The sequence below is a fragment of the Diabrotica virgifera genome, chromosome 5, assembly GCF_917563875.1.
Source record: "Diabrotica virgifera virgifera chromosome 5, PGI_DIABVI_V3a".
NCBI lineage: Eukaryota > Metazoa > Arthropoda > Insecta > Coleoptera > Chrysomelidae > Diabrotica > Diabrotica virgifera.
Window position 1 is genome coordinate 228,212,827 of NC_065447.1, and position 21,671 is coordinate 228,234,497.

A 21,671-nucleotide genomic window follows, 5' to 3' on the forward strand; every position below is an offset into this window, starting at 1 on the left:
TTAGGTTTTTTGGATCATTCCAAACAGAAAAGGTCTTTAGTAACTTTTCTCTAAAATTGATAGTTTTTGACATATAAGCGATTAAAAATTGAAAAATTGCGAAATCGTCCATTTTTAACCCTCAAAAACTATGTGAAAAACTGAAAATTTGAATGTTGACAAGGCAGGTAGATATTCTTTAAACATCGGTTGATGAAATCCCGAAGAGTTTTTTGCAATACAATTTTCAAAACTCCTTTGTTTTTTAATTGTTAATCAAGCGTGCGCGACACTATTTTCCACCGACAGTATGGTGCAAATGAAAGGAATAAATCGTTATTTCGTAAACCGGCGACTTTAAGGAAAAATCCCGAAACAGGTCGATTTTTATTTTTAAGTTATGATATTGTGGCATATATGGTATACTAGTGACGTCATCCGTCTGGGCGTGATGACGTAATCGATGATTTTTTTAAATGAGAATAGGGGTCGTGTGGTAGCTCATTTGAAATACTCTTCAATTCTCTATTCAGTAATATAAACATTTACATAATTATTTATACAGGGTGTCCTTCTACTTCTTTTTTTGTCAAATAATTTAATTTATTAAAAAATTTTTGGACACCCTGTATAAATAATTATGTAAATGTTTATATTACTGAATAGAGAATTGAAGAACCTTTCAAATGAGCGAGCACACGACCCCTATTCTCATTTAAAAAAATCATCGATTACGTCATCACGTCCAGATGGATGACGTGACTAGTATACCATATATGCCACAATATCATAACTTAAAAATAAAAATCGACCTGTTTCGGGATTTTTCCTTAAAGTCGCCGGTTTACGAAATAACGAATTTATTCCTTTCATTTGCATCATACTGTCGGTGGAAAATAGTGTCGCGCACGCTTGATTAGAAATTAAAAAACAAAGGAGTTTTAAACATTGTATTGCAAAAAACTCTTCGAGATTTCATCAATGGATGTTTAAAGAATATCTACCTGCCTTGGCAACATTCAAATTTTCAGTTTTTGACATAGTTTTTGAGGGTTAAAAATGGCCGATTTCGCAATTTTTCAATTTTGAATCGCTTATATGTCAAAAACTATCATTTTTAGAGAAAAGTCACTAAAGACCTTTTCTGTTTGGAATGATCCAAAAAACCTAAAAAAACTTTTTTCCATGCAAAAAGAATAATTTTAGGAAAAAAACAAAAAAAAACGTTTAAAAAGTTTTTGACCACGTTTTGGTCCTGGCAACATGCAAATTTGTTAAAAGGAGTCCTTTTTGAGTAAGATTGTGCAAAAAATCCGAATTAGAATATTTTTCCTAGCGGATGCGCAGTGGCTTTCTGGACTATATAAATTTTTGCACTAAGTTCGAAATTTTAACAATAATAACTTATGAGAACAACCCTTTCGCTTCTGTGGATTATGAAGCCAGACTTTGTCGTTCTCCTCGAAACATCCAATTATATAATAATTACATAATTATTAATCCAATAATTTTAATAATGAAATTTATCACAAGATAAACTCTTTATTGAACGCTTAACATTGTCGAAAAAAATGACAATTCGCAAATTACTTATCAGAGTTGACAGTTACAAGCTACATTGTGTCTTGGCAACACTAGATTATTGTTACGATTTCGAACTTAGCGCAAAAATTTATAGGGATTTACATAAAATTGGCTATAAAATTAAGCCGGATTTGAAAAACTTGAATTTTATTGCGTTTTATGAGCTTTTAGAACAAGCAAAACTTTTTATCAAGAATGACATTTTTCGCTACAATCGAAAATAAAAAAGTTTTTCCTCTTGGGCACCCCAACCGTGGACACACTGTACTTATTAACCCTTAAACGCCCAAGGTTGGGTAAAAAATGTCCACCTAATGCGTATTCCCTTGTAACATATTTATTACGTGTTTAAATTTTTTAAAAAATTATTTATTGTTAAAAAGACAACCCATTATCGAATGTTAATTTGGTTCTACCAATATTTTTGAAAATAAAAGCAGCATCTTGAGTTAAATATGGCTGGGCATAAAAAGTACACCCTTGGCAAAACTTGTTACTAAAGGTTTCTATATAATTTCTCGTTGGTAGGAAGATAATCCATATAATTATCGATGTATAATTACATAATCTACATAATTATCCGCCAATGAGGAGGCTGAAAGAAAGAATATGGAGAAAATCGACAAATCTGAATTACTGGCTTTTACTGGTATGTTAATTTTGATGTACATTGTAATTTTGTTGTAAGGTTTGTAAATTGTTTATATTAATATTTTAGAAGATGCTGTGTTTATTAAGCATAAGATTCTTAAGTTTAATCCATTTTCAACAAATCTCAATAAATATATTAGCTATTTTCGAGGTGGACATTTTTTACCCACCCTTGGGCGTACATGGAACCTAAAAAAGGTTGGGCGTTTAAGGGTTAATACTAATCATTAACTTTGAAATTAAGCTGTAATATAAAATTGTCATGTGCATTTTTTTATATTCATTTCCTCTCTACTATATGTTAAGTGGAGTACTTTTACACAGAATTTTACATAACATATTAATTAGCATTTTGTACTATGATTATTTATTTTAAATTTCTCAGTTTCGTTTCTACAAAATTGAAGATGTCTAAAAACTTCATTAGCATTCAAAATATAAATTCCTAATTTTTAAAATATTCTCAGTAACAATTTACAATACTGCTGTCTTCAAAATATACTGATAATAACAGCAAAACAATACACAATGAATTTATATTTTATTTAGTGTACCAGGAAAACTTACAGAAAAGTATACAGTAACCAAAAAACAATCAGATATTATTAGTTTTCTTTTCCATATTAGTCCATGTGAGGCCACTTTCGTATGAAAAATGTTTCTGACTCGATTTATTTGCGGATTCCTGTTCAAAAATGTCCCCTTTAAACAAATCAGAAGGGTGCCGGGTGAAACAATTTTTTAAGCAAATTCAAAATTACTTTTTTGCCTCGAAAAATGTATTTTTAGGTTTCTAGGTTTCTTGGGTAATTATAAACCATAAAGGTCTCTTGTCATATTTCTGAAAAGTTGATAGTTTTCGAGTTATAAGCGATTTACAATCTGAAAAATGCGAAAATATGCATTTGCGATGCTTGAAAACTCGTAAGTTTTAATAAAATGACAGATCTTTTTTATTTAAGATGACCCAAAAATTCTAAAAACATATTTTCGCGGGCAAAAACGTGATGTTTTGAATTTGTTAAAAAATATATTAAACAATTTCTACCCAAAAATTTCGCCCGGCACCGTTCTGATTTGTTTATAGGGGATATTTTTTAACAAGAATCCACAAAGAAACCGAATTAGAACAGTCAGACACAGGCAGCATAAATCCGGACCCCGGAAGTGTCATAGGTTTTCGAAACGAACCCTCAGGGAAACTAATTGATGACCCCTCTATAGACAACCAAGTTCAATACTCCACACTACAGTTATCATCATCAGCTTTTCATTCACAGTCATTTGTTTCGAGCTTCTGTCATGTGTCACATAATATTAATATATCTACGTCATACGTTATTGGTATAATATATTACGACACAAACCAAACACGTATGATGTAGATATATTAATATTATGTGACACATGACAGAAGCTCGAAACAAATGACAATCGATGAAAAGCCCTATATGTGGGTAAAAACCCTTTACAATTGATCCGTCATGGAAACATAGATCAAATAAGTGAACTTAAACATGGATGTATAAAATATTCAATGTATTATGCTCCAGGTATCATTTGAGTCCAAAATTGACTTGTTCACATGTTGACTAGGGGAAGGTGACCTGTGATGGCCCCCCTAAACATTTTTTGTTATAACTTTAAAACTAGTTGAAATATAAAAACAAGCTTTGGTGAAAAATTATATTATAATATGTTGTTGTCATTGCTACATAATCAACTTTATTATTTACTTCTAGTTTAGAGTAAAATATAAAAATACTTTAAAAAATGAAGAGGCCGTCATAGGCACATGTTATCTAATGATGACCCCCTTAAAATAAATTTAAAATCGGGTTTTTTAAATAAAATTATTTAAATTTTTTTAATTAAAAAACAGTCAAATAAAAAACGTATTTACGAAATAGGCAGGTCCTTTTATTTTATAATAAAAAAAAATTAAACTTTAAAAAAATAAACAGCAAAGAGCTAGAAATGCTTTTCTGGCTAACAAACATCACAAATAAAAGTCTTTGTTGACCTAGGAATATCAACACATTCCGATTGACACCAGCTATTGCAGTTCTGGCACTTTAGCCAAAATTCGTTAGGACGGGAACGAGAATAGAGCTCGTTGCAGTATATACATGCTGTATCTGATTCATCACTATCGTTCTGATCATACATTACTTCCTCAAGACTATCTTCTTTTATTAGTTTATCAATTTTTCTTCTGGCTGCATTTGCTGTTTTTCTTCTCTTTCTTTCTAATACTTTTTTTTGTTTCCTTGATTTCTTCTATATCTGGGGTGCTGTTAATAACACCTGTCTTTTCACGTTTTCTTTTCCTTTCCTTTATTATTATTGTCTTCAGAAGAGGGGACAATTCTTCAACTTGCTCTCTGCGTATGTAGTGTTTGGATGTGCTTGGATTGTGGTCATTTTCATTTCCCTGGGAATTATGTAAGATTGTTGTAATGGAATTATTGCTCACTAGCTGACTTTCATTTAAGATAGGATCCTCGATTTCATTTTGCGGTTTTTCTTTGCTGTTTGAATTTATGAGTTGTGATTCTTCAGATATATTTTCCAACTCCTTATCTGTTGTAGAAGCAGCAGAAAATACCCAGTCTTGAAAAATATCTGGAATAAACGGATATATTCCAGTTTTTGTAAAATAATTTATTGCATTTGATGGAGTCGCAGCCCTGAGATATGCATTATTAAAAAGTTTTGCCACTTGGAAGTGAGTGACAGTCCGTCCTGGGTTAACTCTCATCCATTTTTGTATTTAAGCATTATAAAAAGTTTGTAGTGGTGCAAAAAAGCCAACATCAAGGGGTTGGACCCGATGGGAACAATGTGGCCGAAGACAAAATAGTATAATTCCATTAGCCTTACTATATTCCAGTACTTCCAACCCCTTGTGACTACTATGTCTATTAAGAGTTAATAGGACTTTATTTTGATTCGATGGTTTAACGTGCAAGACAAAGTACTTTAGCTACTTGACAAATATTTTTATAGTCATCCAGCCTTTGTCTTGGCAAAATGCTACACTGTGTACAGGTGCGTCATCCATTAACTCGACTTTAAATCGTTTTCGAGAAAAAATGAAGGCGGGAGGAAACAATTTTCCTATGGCGTTCATACAACAAACAGCGGTATAATTTTGTCTACGTTCAGCGCTGCTAATAATTTAAATTTGTTTTCTTCCTTTGGTTGCAAGAATTTTGGGAGGTTTTGTAGGAACTGTACTCATACCAGTCTTGTCTACATTGTAGATATTTTCAGGAGAAAACTGATATTTGTCCATAACTTCTCCAATGGAACTGAAAAAATTCCTAATGTTCTCTTTATTGAAAGCCTCTGCTCTTGCGATAGATGTCTGCTCGGGAGTTCTAACAGTTATCTGTGGGTTTCTTGCGAGAAACCCCTTCAGCCACTTTCTACCAGTAATGCCTTTTTCTTTATTAAATCGGTGGTTAATTTTATGCTTCTCCGCTATTTGAAAAACAAGCTTTCTTAATTCTGTACTGGTAAGACCAAAAAGCCTAGTTTATAAATTAACAACATGCTTTGCTATTTCGGCTTCAACATCGACATTAACTGTATGCTATGTCCACCTAAATATCCTTTTATACTGCCTTGTTCATTTTTAAATCTTCTACGTAGAGTAGTTCGAGGTACTTTAAAGGTTTTTACTGCTGTTGTATAACCCATTGTTTTATTTCGTAATGCTTGCTCCATATTTTCTTCATCCCACTGCTGTCTGTTTTTTAAATTATTCTGAAATAAAAAAGTTTTATTATATCTATTCCTACGATGGTCCCTGTGCAAGTGTGCATATGCTTATGATGGCCCCAGGGCCATCGTAGGTATACTAACCTGGGGCCATCATAGGCAAAATGCAGTGTAGCACAGAAACACTAAAAACCTTCCATATATGAAAACATAACCGTAAAACTACTATCGTATATGTAACAAAGAACTAACTAAAATCTATTTCTCCAAGTGATATCCCATTATCCCTTTAGATACAAACGTAACATGCATTTTCAAATATCAATTTTTAACATCATTTACTTACCGGATTCATTTTTTTATAGCAGCCACATTAGACACTGATGCTTCAACAAAATTCGTTTACAAACTAAGCGGCCGATATCGAAAGCATACGGTAAACAAATTAGGCAACCAGAGCTACATACTGGAAAATAAAGAATCAGGGCCAACACAGGCGCAGGGCCATCACAGGTCACTTTCCCCTATATGGTGGCAAGTTGCCACAGTGAGAAAAACGTCTTCATCGGGTGGACAAGGCTATCAGCGATGTGGCTGCAAAAGTAAATGTAAAACAGATAAGTGTAAATGTAAAAAAATGGAAAGTTGTGTAATTCCAAATGCCATGAGAGTTTGCCATGTCACAAACAAATAGTAAGTAAGTCAAGTTGTAATATTAATTCAGGCAAAAGAATCAAAAAAGGTTATACAAATTGTCTCTTGTTTTTCTTTCAGTTCAATAAAAACCACAGTTCTTGAATAACTATTGAAATTTATTGTTTTTATTTCATAATTTTATACTTTTACCGCTGGTCCTTGGTAATTGTATACAATTACCGGTAAAAGTAGGTAATTGAAAATAATTTCCTACATTTACCGTCGACTTTGATAATTGTATAAAATTACCAATTATCTACTTTTACCGTAACATAAATACCAAAGAAAAATCTAAAATAAAAAAATAGCGGAATTCGTTAATCCGTTATTGTGCTGGACAGGTCACCTTATAAGAATGAATAGGTACTAACAGAAAACTTAGTAAAACACTTCGTGGAAGTTTGGTGGGACGTCAGCCAGTAAGAAAGAGGTGGATAGACGAAGTGAAAACCGACGTTAAAGAAATATCGAAGGTAGATAACTGGAGAAGAGCAGCCAAGGAAAGAGAGACTTGGTCCATAGGAGATAGAGATGTGTTTATATATCAATTCATACAATATTAATATCACAATAAACGAACAAGAAATAGTCGTGTCAGGGATGGAGTTAAATAATATGTTGATACATAGATGATAATAACTATGCCATCATAAGTTTTAGCAGTGGCGTAACAGAGTCCGTCGGGCCCCCCCACAGAATTGGAAATGGGGCCCCCTTTAAAAAAATTACTAAATGCGACATGTGTAACAAATATCTATATGTGTTACAGCCCAGTAAATCAACGTAAAATATGGCAATACCGTGTAATTTTCAGTGTCACCACCGAATTGGTCAAGAGTTTTCGAGTTATTTATGAGTAAAAATGTTTATAGTTAAAAAAACACATTTTTAGGCGATTTTTCGCAAATAGTTTAAAGAGTACGATTCTAAGTATTCGATCGAAAAGAATATTGTTAGCAAAAATGTAGGTATATAGCTTATAAAAAAATAAAACAAAACGCTGGACGGAAGGGCCGCCCGAGAACTTTATCGTACCGATCTATTATTGTTATGGTACTAGATACTGGAATTCTATAAAAATAACAAAGTTACTCGTTATTTTGATATTTTAGAAACACCTACTGTACTTAAAAGTATTTTATGGTTCTACGCATCATTAATTCCTGAATTTGAGAAAATGTTCGATGCCATATTTCGGGGACACACTATAGATGTGTAGATTATTGCATAAATCAATAGAATATTATAGTCATACTTTCATTTCAAATTAGTTCATTTTTCTGAGAAATTAATAGTTTACAATATTTGCATTTCATTCTATTTCGATTACGCCAGTCAATGCGCGAGATTAAGAACAAGATATTATCTCCAAATTCTATCCTACTGCATGGATTTTAATGAAATTTTGGGAGTAGCCCAATCTCCTAATTCAAAGTCTATCCTATATACTATGGCGCTTTTATCATGGGGGAAGTTCCCACCACTTCTCAGGGGTGTAATATTTTTATTTTCGAATTACATGGAGAAAAAGGAAGATTTTTAAGAAAATTTAAAAATTCATTCTATAATTTGATCACATTTTTTACAAAAACCATTCATTTTAAACCCGTTCAACATTTTGAAAGTAGAAATAACACTATATATATATTAAAAGGTATTGTAGAAGGAAAACAATGCATTTAAATTATGGTAGATGGGGAGTTAAATGTATATACTTTTCATTTTTCCTTAAAGTACATTAGTCATATATTTTTTTGCACCATATCTCGCTTAGTTTGTAAGTAACCGACATTTAACGGTGCTCGTTTTAAAGGCCTTTTCAAACACTACAAAAGGTGTTGGTAGCATTATACACCTAAAACCTACCGTTCCTCTGTTATTTCAAGTTGAATACACCAATTTGAGCATGCACCAAAAAACAAACTATTTTCACCTACCATATCTCTTTTTGTATTATAAATAGAACATTTACGAAGGAACGAATCTCTTTATTATTTATAATCTAAAAAATGTTTTATATAGTGTTTTTAGTTAGATGCATAGTTTTTAAGGTATTCACAAAAATTCCGTCCGAAAAGGTGTCATTTTTCAACGAAAATGGCCAATTTTCAACTACGCATAACTCAAAAAGTATTGAGTTCCAAAAAAAAAGTATAGACCAGTTTTTGCTTAGAAATAGGTTCTTTAGCCACTTTCGTGCTTATTTTGACCAACAAATTTTCTACCCCCTTGAAGAAGTGGGAACCGCCCCAAGATAAAAGCGCCATAGTATATAGGGTAGATTTTGTTTCTTGAGCTATTCCCTACTTACTGTGAAAATATCAAGTACATCAATGTAGTAGGATGGAATTCGGAGCCAAATACCCTCATTGACTGCCCTACAATAATGCTCTGCTATGAACGCGTGAGAGAGGACACACATAAGATTATAGCAAAATTTCTATTTACCGTAACTTTTCGAGTTTTTGAGCTACAGCAATGAATTTTATGTCATTGGAAAGGTAATTTTGCATTCTTTCAAAATATGTTAAAATATACAGGGCGTATCTAAAAAAATTAAGATTTTTTATTCATTTCCGGTTCAACCGGAAGCCATATTTTTGGTAAAATTTATTGTGATAATAGATAATAAAGTACCATATATGTTTGCAAAATTTCAAATTTAAGTTTCTATTAAGAAGGAAGTTACGGGCACTCGAATATTTTTTTATAAAAAATTCATAACTCCCCTCCTATGGGGAGTTAAGATATATGACTAATGTCATTCAATTTACTGATAGAATATCAAAGATATATCAAAAAATAAAAAATTTCCTTGGAGCCATTTTTGAGAAAATCTAGTTCAAATTTATGTCAAAATGTGACCCCTTAAATATAGGCAACCCGTAACTTTTTCTGAAAAACGATAACATCCTTCTTATAGCCCCATCTTTAGACTATATAACGACTTTTTCAAATTAAACTTATCTTCAACAAGTTTTTAGATAGATAGGGAAATGTGTCGGGTGGGCGGTCGGCCATTTTGGCCGCCATTTTGAATTTGGAAATGTCAAATTCCGTATTTTTATTTACCTATCGATGAGCTTACTTTGAGTTGAATTTCATTCATTTCGGTCAAAATTTGCAAAAATGGGCCCAAAATAACCCCCCTATTTCGGCCCCCCTTTGAGAGGTTTTTTTTTAAAGCTTAGTTTCTCGACAAAATTCTCTTAAACTTACTCATACCGAATTTCATCAAAATCGGTCCAGTAGTTTTTGCTGGGCGGTGGCGACATACGTACGTACGTACATACTTCCGACATGTTTTTTTTATTTGCTTTTTAGACTCAGGGGGACTCAAAACGTCGAAAAAAAGTGAAATCTGAAAAAAATTTTTTTGCACGATCCTATAACTTTATCTATTATACTATACTACGTATATAGTACGATAAAGTAAAAATGAAGTCTATCGACTCAGTAAAAGAAGAGTTGTAATGAAAAAAGTGTTTAAAAGAAGCTTTTTTTTACAAAAGTTTCTAGCATCAAAACTAAGCCAGTTACGCTCAAAATAAAATTAATCCTATTTTTTGGTAAAAAAATTGTGAAAATCTCCGCCTATTTAGCACCTCAAATGAAACTAATCGTTATCGCCTTAAGAATTACTTTTTTATATGACCTGTAAGTTTCACCGGTTCAAAGTGCTTATTTTAAAAAGGGTTCTAGTTAAAATGGCTTGAACGAGTCACTAAGCACGAGTAGATGCAAATTTTAAACAGCCATATCTTAACCAATTTTTGTCTTACAGAAAAACTAAATAAAGCCAAAATATTTATAAAAGCAAGACCTACATTCCTTTACTCTTCGAGATTTTTTGTATGACGAATACTTTTTAAGTTATTTAAAAAAAAAAGACATGTTTCCAAAATAACTATTTTACTATGAAACCAAATTTTTTCAAAAATAAGAACTTCGAACCGGTCAAACTTACAGATCATATAAACAATAAATATTTAAAGTAAATGGTAAAGCGCTAATGATAAATTTTATTTAGGGTGCGAAATAGGGACATTATTTCACGATTTTTTTTTTTCACCAAAAAAGGGGCCAACTTTATTTTGAGCGTAACTCGTATAGTTTTGGTACTAGAAACTTTTATAAAAAAATAAAAATAAAGCTTTTTTTTGATACATTTAAAACAAGTTTTAATGAGATTTTTCCGAAAATTGCTTCATTCTTTGGTTATTTCAGGTTGAAATATTCGATTTGGAATTGGACGAATAAGAATAATTTTCCACGAGCTTCAACTGTGCTTTTACTGTGTCGATAGACTTCATGAATAAGTACACCATTTTTTTATATCTTATAAGCTACATTTTTGCTACTAATATTTTTTCGATATCTAATATTTAATTCGATAAATACTTATTTTTGAGTTTTTTGCGAAAAACCCGTCTGAAAACTTTGTTTTTTTTTTGTTGTTGAAAAATAAACATTTTCACTCGCTTATAGCATTTACAATAAACATTTTCAAGTTGCTTATAATTAGTCAATTTATAAATTTCCGGACTTATTTTAAACGTATGTTTTTCACCCCACACGCACGGGTGTCACCCCCGAAGTAAAAGCAACCAATGGCATAAATTCAACTTTGAAGTGGAGTGTAACTAGAACCTAAATCCAAATCCAAATTGTCAAGCAAATACGTCCGTCGTGAAGCTGATAATTTCACTCCAAAACTGTCATTTACTGAGCAATTGGGGTATTCATGCATTGTTTATGACGACTTACATTTTTCATCTTTATTGGTATAGAATAAAATACAACAAAAATTACTAAATGATTACAATAAAGTATTATTCTATGAGATGAACAACTTTCTTCTTGCACTATCTACTATCAGCGAATATATCTACAATTTTATTAATTCGGATAGCCAGCTTAATTTTCAATACTGCACTGCTTAAAAAACGTATGTATGCAAATAATATAACAACACATTTTTACATATATGTATTAGACAGCAAGATGGGGCCCTTGACATATTGGGGCCCCCTTCATGCTGCGGGGGCCTCTGTTACGCCTCTGGATAATTGTATCGAAATACTAAACGTACGTAAAGATTAAAGAGAAAACCCATATCTAGATTTAGAAATATTGTTCTAAAATTCGGCAAATTGCCATTCTCAAATCTTTCAATAGTTACGTACAAAGCATTATAGTTTATTGTCGTTACCCATAAAAGTTCGTGAGACCGGAAAAGATTAAGTTTCTAGATATGAGATGATTCACTTGCCGAATACGCCTATTTAGAAATTTACGTTTTTAAATTTAAAAAATCATTACACAAAGTAAAATCATTTTTTTACCTATAACAGATATTTACATAATATCAGACGACAAGATGGGGTCCCCGCTCGATTGGGGCCCCACCGCAAGCTTCACGCTGCGGGGGCCTCTGTTACGCCCCTGAGTTTTAGAATAATTAGATATAGAATTAGTTGGCTCTGCAAATTTAAATGAAAGTGGTCCTGAGGTAGACCTAGAATAAACAACAAGAAAACTGACTTTAGTTTGTAATTTTGCAATAGTTAATTTGCGATCCATATGTACATGACATGATTTTTCCGCTGTAAAAGTATAACTTTTAGCGCAGTAAATCATAAACATACAATATTTTTTTCTATAACCTATAAATTATTAAAATGCACGAACCATGTATAATGAGGCCGATTGATTCATTCGTTATTTCCAAATTTAGTCGGAAGTAAGTCACAAATCATTCTCGCTGTGAAATATGACCGAGATAAAATTGTTCATACCGAAGCTGATAGGGAACGTTATCAAATGTTTTATAAATATTTAATAGTAATAAATTGACTTTATAGTAGGTCATTTATATTTTTTGTGAATAATTATGGCATTTTTAATGTATAATGTGTAATATTTAAATTGTAAATCTTGCTTAATTTTTAATATTAGATAAGGAAGTTTTGAAAATTTAAAGATGAATAATGCAGTGAATATTAAAACTATACTAAATGCGACTCTAAGTAAGACTGGGGAACTGTTTAGTTTAACAATAAACAAAACGAAAACAAAAACCATGATTATAAGTAAGAGGGGTAAAGTCATAACAAGGATACAGATAAAAAAATGAAGACATTAAACAAGATTCCAAGATCAAATACCTACTTAGAAGTCTAAATTACGGAAGATCTAAATCCGAAATCAGAAATTTGATCAAGAATAGAGCAATCACTGTTAATGAAATCCAAATATGTCTCAAGAAAAACAAAAATAAGAAGCTACAAAACAGTTATCAGACCTACACCTACAGCTACATATGCATGTGAAACATGGATGTTTAAAAAATCAGAAATAGACCTTTTAGAAAGATGGGAGAGGAAAATACATAGAGCAATATATGGAGGCGTGAAAATTGATGGTCAATGGAAAAGAAGAAATAATAAGGAACATGAAGAACTATATAAGCACAAAGCACAGAGAATCCGATATTTAGGATTTAGGACACATTGAAAGAATGGGAAGGGAAAGAATGCCAAAAATGGTACTATCACGTAAACCAATACAAAAAAGAAGAATAGGTAGGTAGACCAAGCAGGAGATGGAAAGACAGCGTATATGAAGACTTACAAAAAAGTAATATTGTGAACTGGAAAGAAAAAGCTTTGGACAGAAAAAAACGGAAGGAAGTGGTCAAGAAATGTATGGAAAGACTGGAAGGAATATTAACTGTTTATACAGGGTGAGGCAGATAAAGGGCCTATTAGAAATATCTGGAGAACTAAAGGCAACAGAACTATGAAAATTGGAATGGAGGGGTTTTGAAGAGTCATCTATTTAATGAAAATATTTTCATCTATTTGCTACTTCCGGTTATACCGATTGACATGGCCGATCTATTTCAACCTTTGAGCCTTTATATATCGGACTATTAGGTATCTCCTCCATCTATCTAATATCGTTGATAAATAATCTTTTAAACTCTCCTTCTTGGATTTTTTGCTCCAAGAATTCTCCTAAGGATCTTCATTTTCATTATACTTCTTCATCTACACCTCTTCATCTTCGTCTCTACTAATAGTCATGCACATTGTATCTGCTGACTGCTGCGTAGGTTATGACAGGTCTGATTGCTGTTTTATATATTTTTATTTTGGTGTATTTGCAAATGTCTGTCGTTTAGTAATATTTGGTATCTCCAATGTGCTCTATTGGTCTCTTTTAGTATTACAGTTATCTTTGCGCTCCTGCCAATTGAGCTATCTGTTACACCTAGATACTTAAATATCTTTACTTTTTGGAATAATATACATTGTTCAATCTTTATGATTAACTTTTGCTTGAGATTAGCAGATTCTTCGTTTTTATTCATTTACTTTTAGTCCTGTTTCTCTTCTTCTACTTATATCAAGGTCATCCATCAAGCTTTTTTGTCTCTTGCGGCAATTACCATGTCGTCCAGCGTATACTATAAATTGTGTAGGGTAAGTCTTGCTGAAAGTCTGTAAATAGTAGGTGTTCGTAGGACTTTTCAATATTTGTGTTAGTAGGTGAATGGCTTCTATAGCCGATTTTCCTTTTCTGAAGCCTTGTTGGTATTGCCCTCTAATGTATTTATCTACTCTGTTTTTCAATATGCTTGTCAATATATTTTGTATGTTCTGTTTAGTAGCATGATTCCTCTATAATAGTTACTGTTATCCACTTTGGTCTACTTTTTGTGTATATGGTTATTAAATGACCATTTTTTTCTCCACTCCATGTATTTTTTATTAGTTACTGAATCCGATATATCAGTTCTCCGCCATTTTTTATTAATTCCTTGTTAATTTCATCCGATTTTGCTGCTTTTCTTGATTTCAACCTTTTCAGTTTCAATAACTACCTTGTATGTGGGGGCGTTTCCTGCGTTGTCTCTTTCACTCCGTATCTCTACTTCCCCACTATTTCTGCATTGTTTTATTTTGCCCAAGACGGTAGAAGTTAGAGAAATGCTTTCTAAAGTTTTGTTTGCAGATTTTGGGTCTTACTGGTTACATTGTTTTCTAATGTATTTGTACAGTTTTTTGTGTTATTTGCTGCTTTATGTTTTTCTATTGTATTCATTTACTTGTTCATCTGTTAGTGTGTGCTCACTACGGTGACCAAAGGATTGTATCCTCGCTCCCTGGTATTTATATTCGTGAATTCTCGCATATAAAATAATGTATTTATTTTACATAGCGATCGAAACTATATTATCGATCGCTATGTGAAATAAATACATTATTTTAAATGCGAGAATTCACGAATATAAATACCAGGGAGCGAGGATACAATCCTTTGGTCTCCGTAGTGACCACACCCTTAAGATGTTATACACGTTACCCATGCTTGTTTCCTCTGTTTTTGGCTTTGTATTCTCCTTCAAACCATTATTTTGCTCTTGCTCTATTACTTCCTTTACTGACTCTATTTATTACGCTTATTTTGATGTTGTTCCAATCAGTTTCTACATATTATTCAGTCTCGACCGTTGGTAGCTTTTTTGCGATGTCTTTTGCCTATTTATTGTTTACTTCTTCTGTTTTTAGCTTGTAAATATTGCACATTTTTTCTTGTTGACCATGCGTTCATATTATTTTTGATATTACAATTATTACCAATACGTATGTAGTCTAAATAAGTGTTTGCTCCCATGTATGATCTGACATTTTGTGTAAGTGTTAATAATTTTTTTAAATAAATACATGATTTATCTGGTTATCTTCTGTTCAGCCTGGACACTATTACATAACAGTTCTTTTATTCCCAGAGTAATGTTATGCTGTTCAGCAACTGTTGCTCCTTTATTTTATGGTTTTATACATTTTTACAGTATAAACCTCAAACCTGTAAGTGAAAGAAATAAAACAAAAAATACATTTACAAACATTTTATTAAAGCATCATCGAAACTCAACATTCATTTAAATAACTATAGAAATGAGATTTTTTGGATGATAGAGAAACATCCTAGATCTATAAAAATTAAAAATCGAACAATATCTAAAAACGCATTGCGCAAGATATTATTTATTTCATTGAAGATTGCACATCATTCACCACGAATCAAAAAATAATATGTACAAATTATCACAGTCTGCAGTTATGGACAATCAATCGCAATGTCTAAAATGTACAAAATGTCCTGAGTATCATTGCCGAATCAAAAATATGAATTCGAGATTTAAGTCACACAATATCAATAGTATTAAACAAGACCTATGCTTTGTGCGAAAAACTGTGATTAAGATTGTGCGATTACCTAGCGAGAGTATAGTGTAGAACTAATAAGAATTTAGTTAATGTAGAAAATGAATGGACATCCATAAATAATACATATTTAATTATAACCATTCATAACAAACGGTGATAGTGGAAGAATGAGGACATAATTAATGTAGTTAACTGTTTTAGAGTAGGAAACAACATATCTGTAAGGTGATAAGCAAACAGAAGAGCCATCACCAGAAAAACGTTGATAGGAAGTAAACAGATGATGAGTCAAGAACAGTTTGACTAATTATTTGATTGAAAAGAAATAATGTACAAAATATGTATTGGTTTTTAAAATGTACCTTAAAAATTGGCAAACTTCAAATCAAGGAAGAATTAAATAAATATTAATGTTAATCACAATTGTTCATACTTCAACATCAAATTGATCGATTTTGTTATTATTTTACATACAGGACATCATGTACATTTATCAAAAACTGTTAAAAAAATTAGCACTATTGGTGTACGGCTGCTGCCCCCAACCTTTGTCCATAAACAGAATACGCGGAATAATAAGGTCCTAAACTCGTTGGATTAAATGCACTGTATGGAGAAGCACCCAAAGATGTTGGTAAAGTGGGTTTTCCATAAGGATGGTACCTCGCTGCAGATAATGGGCTCAGAGGTGGATTGGGATATCCCGCCCGATGTAGAGAGGCTGAGGAGAATAACGAATGGTGACTAAGTAAGGACGAGCTGGCTGATGTGGCTGGATCAGATCCATTGGTGTGAGTTCTGAGATGCTGTAAGAGTTCCTCTGATGTAACGAACCTCTTTCCACAATATGTGTCACCTGCTATCCAATTGCATACATAAGGTCTTCCTAGCTGAGAATACGCTAAGGACGATGTGGGAACTGGACCTGGAGGAACCAAAGACATCGCCATGGCTAAATTGTACTTTTGGTGATCACACTGGGTGCATCCAGAAGGGCAAGGACCTGCAGCACCACTCATCAGTAATTGTTGATTTTGTAAACTAAATTGACATCCTGTGCAGTAGGGATCTTTACAAACTGGAACTAATGCTTCGCCACCTGAAGGAGTCTTCACACGAGCATAACTTAAGTAGGGACCTGGATTACCGCCAGGGTATCCTGCAGCAAACATAGCTGCGTGTTGCGCACTAAACGAAGCACCGGGAAACGGAGGTCTAAATGCAGGATTAGTTGCCTCTAATCCGGGTGGACAACACAAAGCACTCAAAGGATTATTCAAACCACTCAAACCGGATGATAACGCACTAGGTTTAAATGTTCCAAGAGGAGTATCTTTCGGGTGGCCTTGCAGTATTTCTAGCCCTGACCGAATAATAGGACTGGCGCCTCTTGCTGATGGGGTAGCACATTTCTGCTCTGGAGAACTTTTCCCAGTGTCGGTGACGGGAGTAGCTGATGAGTTCCTGGACGGTGACGCGGTTTTTCTTCCAGCACTACCATTGTCAGATTTTTTATCGTCCCCATTGTGTACACTATTCTCAGAACTTGGACGAGTCTCTTCGGTTCTCTTCGTCACCACGTTAGTTTCATACGGTTTAAACGCCAACCTTTGTTCACTTGGTGTTATCCGTGGGGATGCTTTGTCGGTTTTTTCTTTTCCTGTAGTTGGAGAAGTTCGTAAGTTATCGCTACCAATCTTCTTGGCTTTATCTAATGGAGAAATAAGCGTCTTTGTTGTGGGCGAATCGGCTCCTATTTGACTGCACGTTTGTGCCAATAGAGCCAATGGACTCTTTTTCGCATCGAGCTGAAACAAAAGAAAAACCGATTATTAAATATTTAAGACTCTCAATTGGAAGAGTATAAGTTAATTCATTTGGCATTAACATACATAAAGTACAACTTAAAAAAACATCCCAGACCCTAGTGAAAAGTACATATCACTCTATACAGCTTTAAGATATGGCCACTGAAAGAAAGAACACTGGCAACACTGAGAGCAACGGAAATTGATTTTTTGAGAAGAACAGCAGGAAGATCTAATGAAGAAACATTAGATCATTAGATCTAATAAGAAATAATGGATAGAAAACGAATATCAAAGGAAATAATAAAATGACAACCAGAAGAACAGAGAAAACGAGATAGACGGAGAAAAAGTTGGAGCTAAAGGAATAGAATTGAAAGAGCTGAGAGAAAGAAACATGCAGAAGAGCACCAATGGAACAACCACCAACCTGTCAATCCTGTAAGAGCCTCGTGTAAAAGACAGAAGAAAAAAAGTAAAGCGATCATACGTAAATTGGGGACCATGGTACTTTTGGTATCACAGAAGGAGAGGTAGAAGACCAAGGGGAAGATCAACACGATGGGCAGGCCAAATGTCGACATGGCGTCCATCCGACACAGGCACAGGATCGCAGAAAATGGCGACAGCAAGCATATTTAGACTGTCACCATGCCCTTACAAGGGCTCAATGAATAAGATGGAGCATATAGACCTGAATCCCGCGTACCAAAAAAATTGATTAATAGCAAGCTGAAAATTTGTTAATAGCTTAACGGTGTCTAGTCCGACAAACTTTGATGTATGGGAACACTGGAACAGGGAAAGTTTTAATTGTGGAACAGGTTAAAAATTTGGAACGTCATACTACGAAAACGTTCCATGTATTTTGTCGGACAGAACTTCCAATTGATTTGCTACCATTTCATTAAACTCTTGTGCAAAAATCAGACTGGTGTTTATCACCAACTGGGTATTTTAATGAGTGGAACACGAAAAACATGTCAAATGACAGTAATTATGTTGGTTAATAATAGCAGTCTGATTTTTTCATGAGAGTTTAATGATAACAAATCAATTAGATATTCTGTCTGACAAAATACATGGGATGTTTTCGTAAATTGACGTTCCAAATTTTTAAACTGTTCCACAATTAAAGCTTCCCCTATTCCAGTGTTCCCGTACATCAGAGTTTGTCCGACTAGACACAGTTAAGCTATTGACAAATTTTCAGCTTGCTATTAATCAACTTTTTTTGGTACGCGGGATCCAGGTCTAATATACAGAGCACAGAGGTGATAAATCTGTAATGTTTATCTTAAACCTTTATTATTAGGTACGTCAATTCTTGATTTTTTTAATGTTTCTCACTGCTTCACTATATTAAATCTAAATTCTTCTATCACTTTTTTGCCGTGTAGTTTCTTTGCGTTTGATGGTTTGGTTAGTTTATCTATTTTCCCAAGTTTTCTATATTTTCCTTATTCCCTAATTTGCAAGCGCGAATTTGAAACTCCAAATTATTATTAAAGGAGCCAAGCTAAGTACCTGATCAATCTCAAACGGAAATACAATGTAATAACATGTAGTACTTATACATAAGTACATCAGTGTCATGATTGATTATAATAGAATACTACTTTGTCATTGTTTAAAGAAGTCTGAAAAATTTTATCGAAAAGAAAATTTATTGAAAATCCCTGTTACTCAGAAAATCTATTGATTTTGAAGTTTATGATATTGAATCATTCTTCAAGTAGTAATATCCAAAACCGAAGATAAGTAATAAAAAATTACAGGTTTTTGTAAAAATTGCAATGTAATTATTATGTGCTGTGCAATAGGGCAATAATCTGAGGATAAAATCTATCAATAATGTCAGTATAATAGTATAATGAAAACTTTAGAAGAAAAGTTTTTTTCTTGTATCAATAATTTATTGTTGAACGTTTGATAATTTAAACTGACCCATAAATTTTATAAACAAACTAAAGAAATGACAACATGATTTTTTGATACCAAAAACTCCCAACCTCTCGTTAAAATCATGTAAGCGACGGCAACTGAAATAGGAAGATCGCATAAAAACTAAAAAAACCTGAAGAAAGACGCAAATACGTAGAATAAGTGATTTGAAAAATACGGATACGGAAAGATACAGAAAATAATAGATCGGAGCATATTTTTATTTTATACAAAAACATGAAATTACAGCACTAGATTCGACTGTCACATCCGACGGCAAAAACAATGAGGAAAGCGGACACAAGCTTCATAACAGGGCAAATTTTACATTTTACTAGCAAATAGGTTTTTACATGTCCTAGTATCTTCTTCCAGGTTAAGGATACACAAATTTGATATTATCTGATGTTAAAATGTTGTTTATAGTGGTACACCACATAGAAATAGTATTTTTTATAATATACATTTGTTTGACATGGTTAAATATACAATGTTTTCCCGTTCTAAATCCTGTTGAAATCTAAATCTTGATATATGTTTTATGTACCTGTGTTTTGGTAAAATAATTTGGTAAATAATACACAAACTGTAAATTTTAAAGATACAATACGAAGATGTATAAGCGATGCTTGATATTTTCTTTAGAACCCCGTCTTCAAAGGGTTTGTATCATTATTTAGTTATTAAAAAAAAGATTATTATTCATTAAACAATAATAGTTATGTATCTTACCGTTGTAGGTAAAGGGGATAGATAATCCGGTTGAAGGTACTGATTGCCCGCTGAGGACAACATGCTGCCACCTTCTAACACCACCATTTGCAACGGTTAGTCCACAAAAACAACGAATCAAAAATTGTCTGTTAGTCAAAAACAAAACTTGTCACTTTTCAAAAATCAAGTTACAGAAGTTAATACACAGATCACTCTCGTTCGACGGCTGACTTCGATATGAGGCCAGGTTGAAAACAGAGGCTGCTGTGTCTGGCAGTGGTGGAACGCAGGCGCAGTCCATTTCCTTTCATTTTATGGCCCATGAAAATGTCATAGGCCGGTCAGAGAGGATACTAAAGTTAATAAATCGTGGAAACTAGGGAAATTATTGGGAAAGGATGGGGTCTGAAAATTAATTAAATAATTAAATGCTCAGATCTATTTTAATAAATAATCATCATCATTCATCATTCTCTTTGCCTTATCCCTATGCGGGGTCGGCTTCCCTAATTGCATTTCTCCATACAATTCTATCTTGGGTCATATCAATATTAATCCCCTTTACCAACATGTCCTACCTAATCGTCTCCCCCCACGTCTTCTTTGGCCTGCCTCTCCTACTCATCAATTGGTGCCACACCTAGACTTCCTCTAATATACTCATTTTTAATTTATCCTTTTTTGTCACTCCACTCATCCATGTAAGCATTCTCATTTCCGCCACATGCTTTCGTTGTTCCTCTTTCTTTTTCACTGCCCAACATTCAGTTCCGTACATCATAGCCAGTCTTATGACTATTTTATAGAATTCTCCCTTCAACTTCATTGGAATTTTCCTGTCACATAGCACACAACTCGCTTCCTTCCACTTTATCCATCCAGCCCTAATTCTACTGCATGCATCTCCATCTATTTCTCCATTACTCTGTAACACCGATCCCAGGTATTTAAAACTAATTCTTTTTACAATCAGTTCACCATCCGAAGATACCATTTTATTTGTAGTACCTCCATCTTTAAATGAACATTGCAAATACTCTGTCTTTGTCCTACTAAGTTTTAAACCTTTTTCCTCCAGAGCTTGTCTCCACTGTTCCAGTTTTTGTTCTAAGTCTCTTTCACTACTTCCTACTAACACGACATCATCAGCATACATTAAGCACCATCGAATGTTACCCTGTAGTTTCGCTGTTATCTGGTCCAAAACTAATGAGAACAAATACGGACTAAGCACCGAGCCTTGGTGCAATCCTACTTTCACATTAAATTTATCAGTCTCTCCCACACCTGTCCTAACACTAGTCGTTACTCCCTCATACATATCCCTCAA

General features: G+C 33.3%; 1 protein-coding gene across 1 annotated transcript; it reads right to left on the bottom strand.

Annotated features, from left to right (window-relative positions):
- Window positions 1-15,538: 15,538 nt before the first annotated feature.
- LOC126885301 (zinc finger protein Noc) lies at window positions 15,539-20,585 on the bottom strand. Its single transcript, XM_050651817.1, has 2 exons — window positions 20,360-20,585; window positions 15,539-17,683 (listed from the first exon to the last, which is right to left on the bottom strand). The coding sequence occupies exons 1-2, from the start codon at window positions 20,444-20,446 to the stop codon at window positions 16,394-16,396; spliced, it is 1,377 nt and encodes a 458-aa protein (XP_050507774.1). The 5' UTR covers window positions 20,447-20,585; the 3' UTR covers window positions 15,539-16,393.
- Window positions 20,586-21,671: the final 1,086 nt, after the last annotated feature.

Excerpts from the sequence above, each read along its gene's own strand:
- LOC126885301 (XM_050651817.1), bottom strand. The coding sequence starts at position 20,446 with ATGGTGGTGTTAGAAGGTGGCAGCATGTTGTCCTCAGCGGGCAATCAG. Across the intron at positions 17,684-20,359 it reads TATCCCCTTTACCTACAACG|CTCGATGCGAAAAAGAGTCC; the intron begins GTAAGATACATA and ends CTTTTGTTTCAG.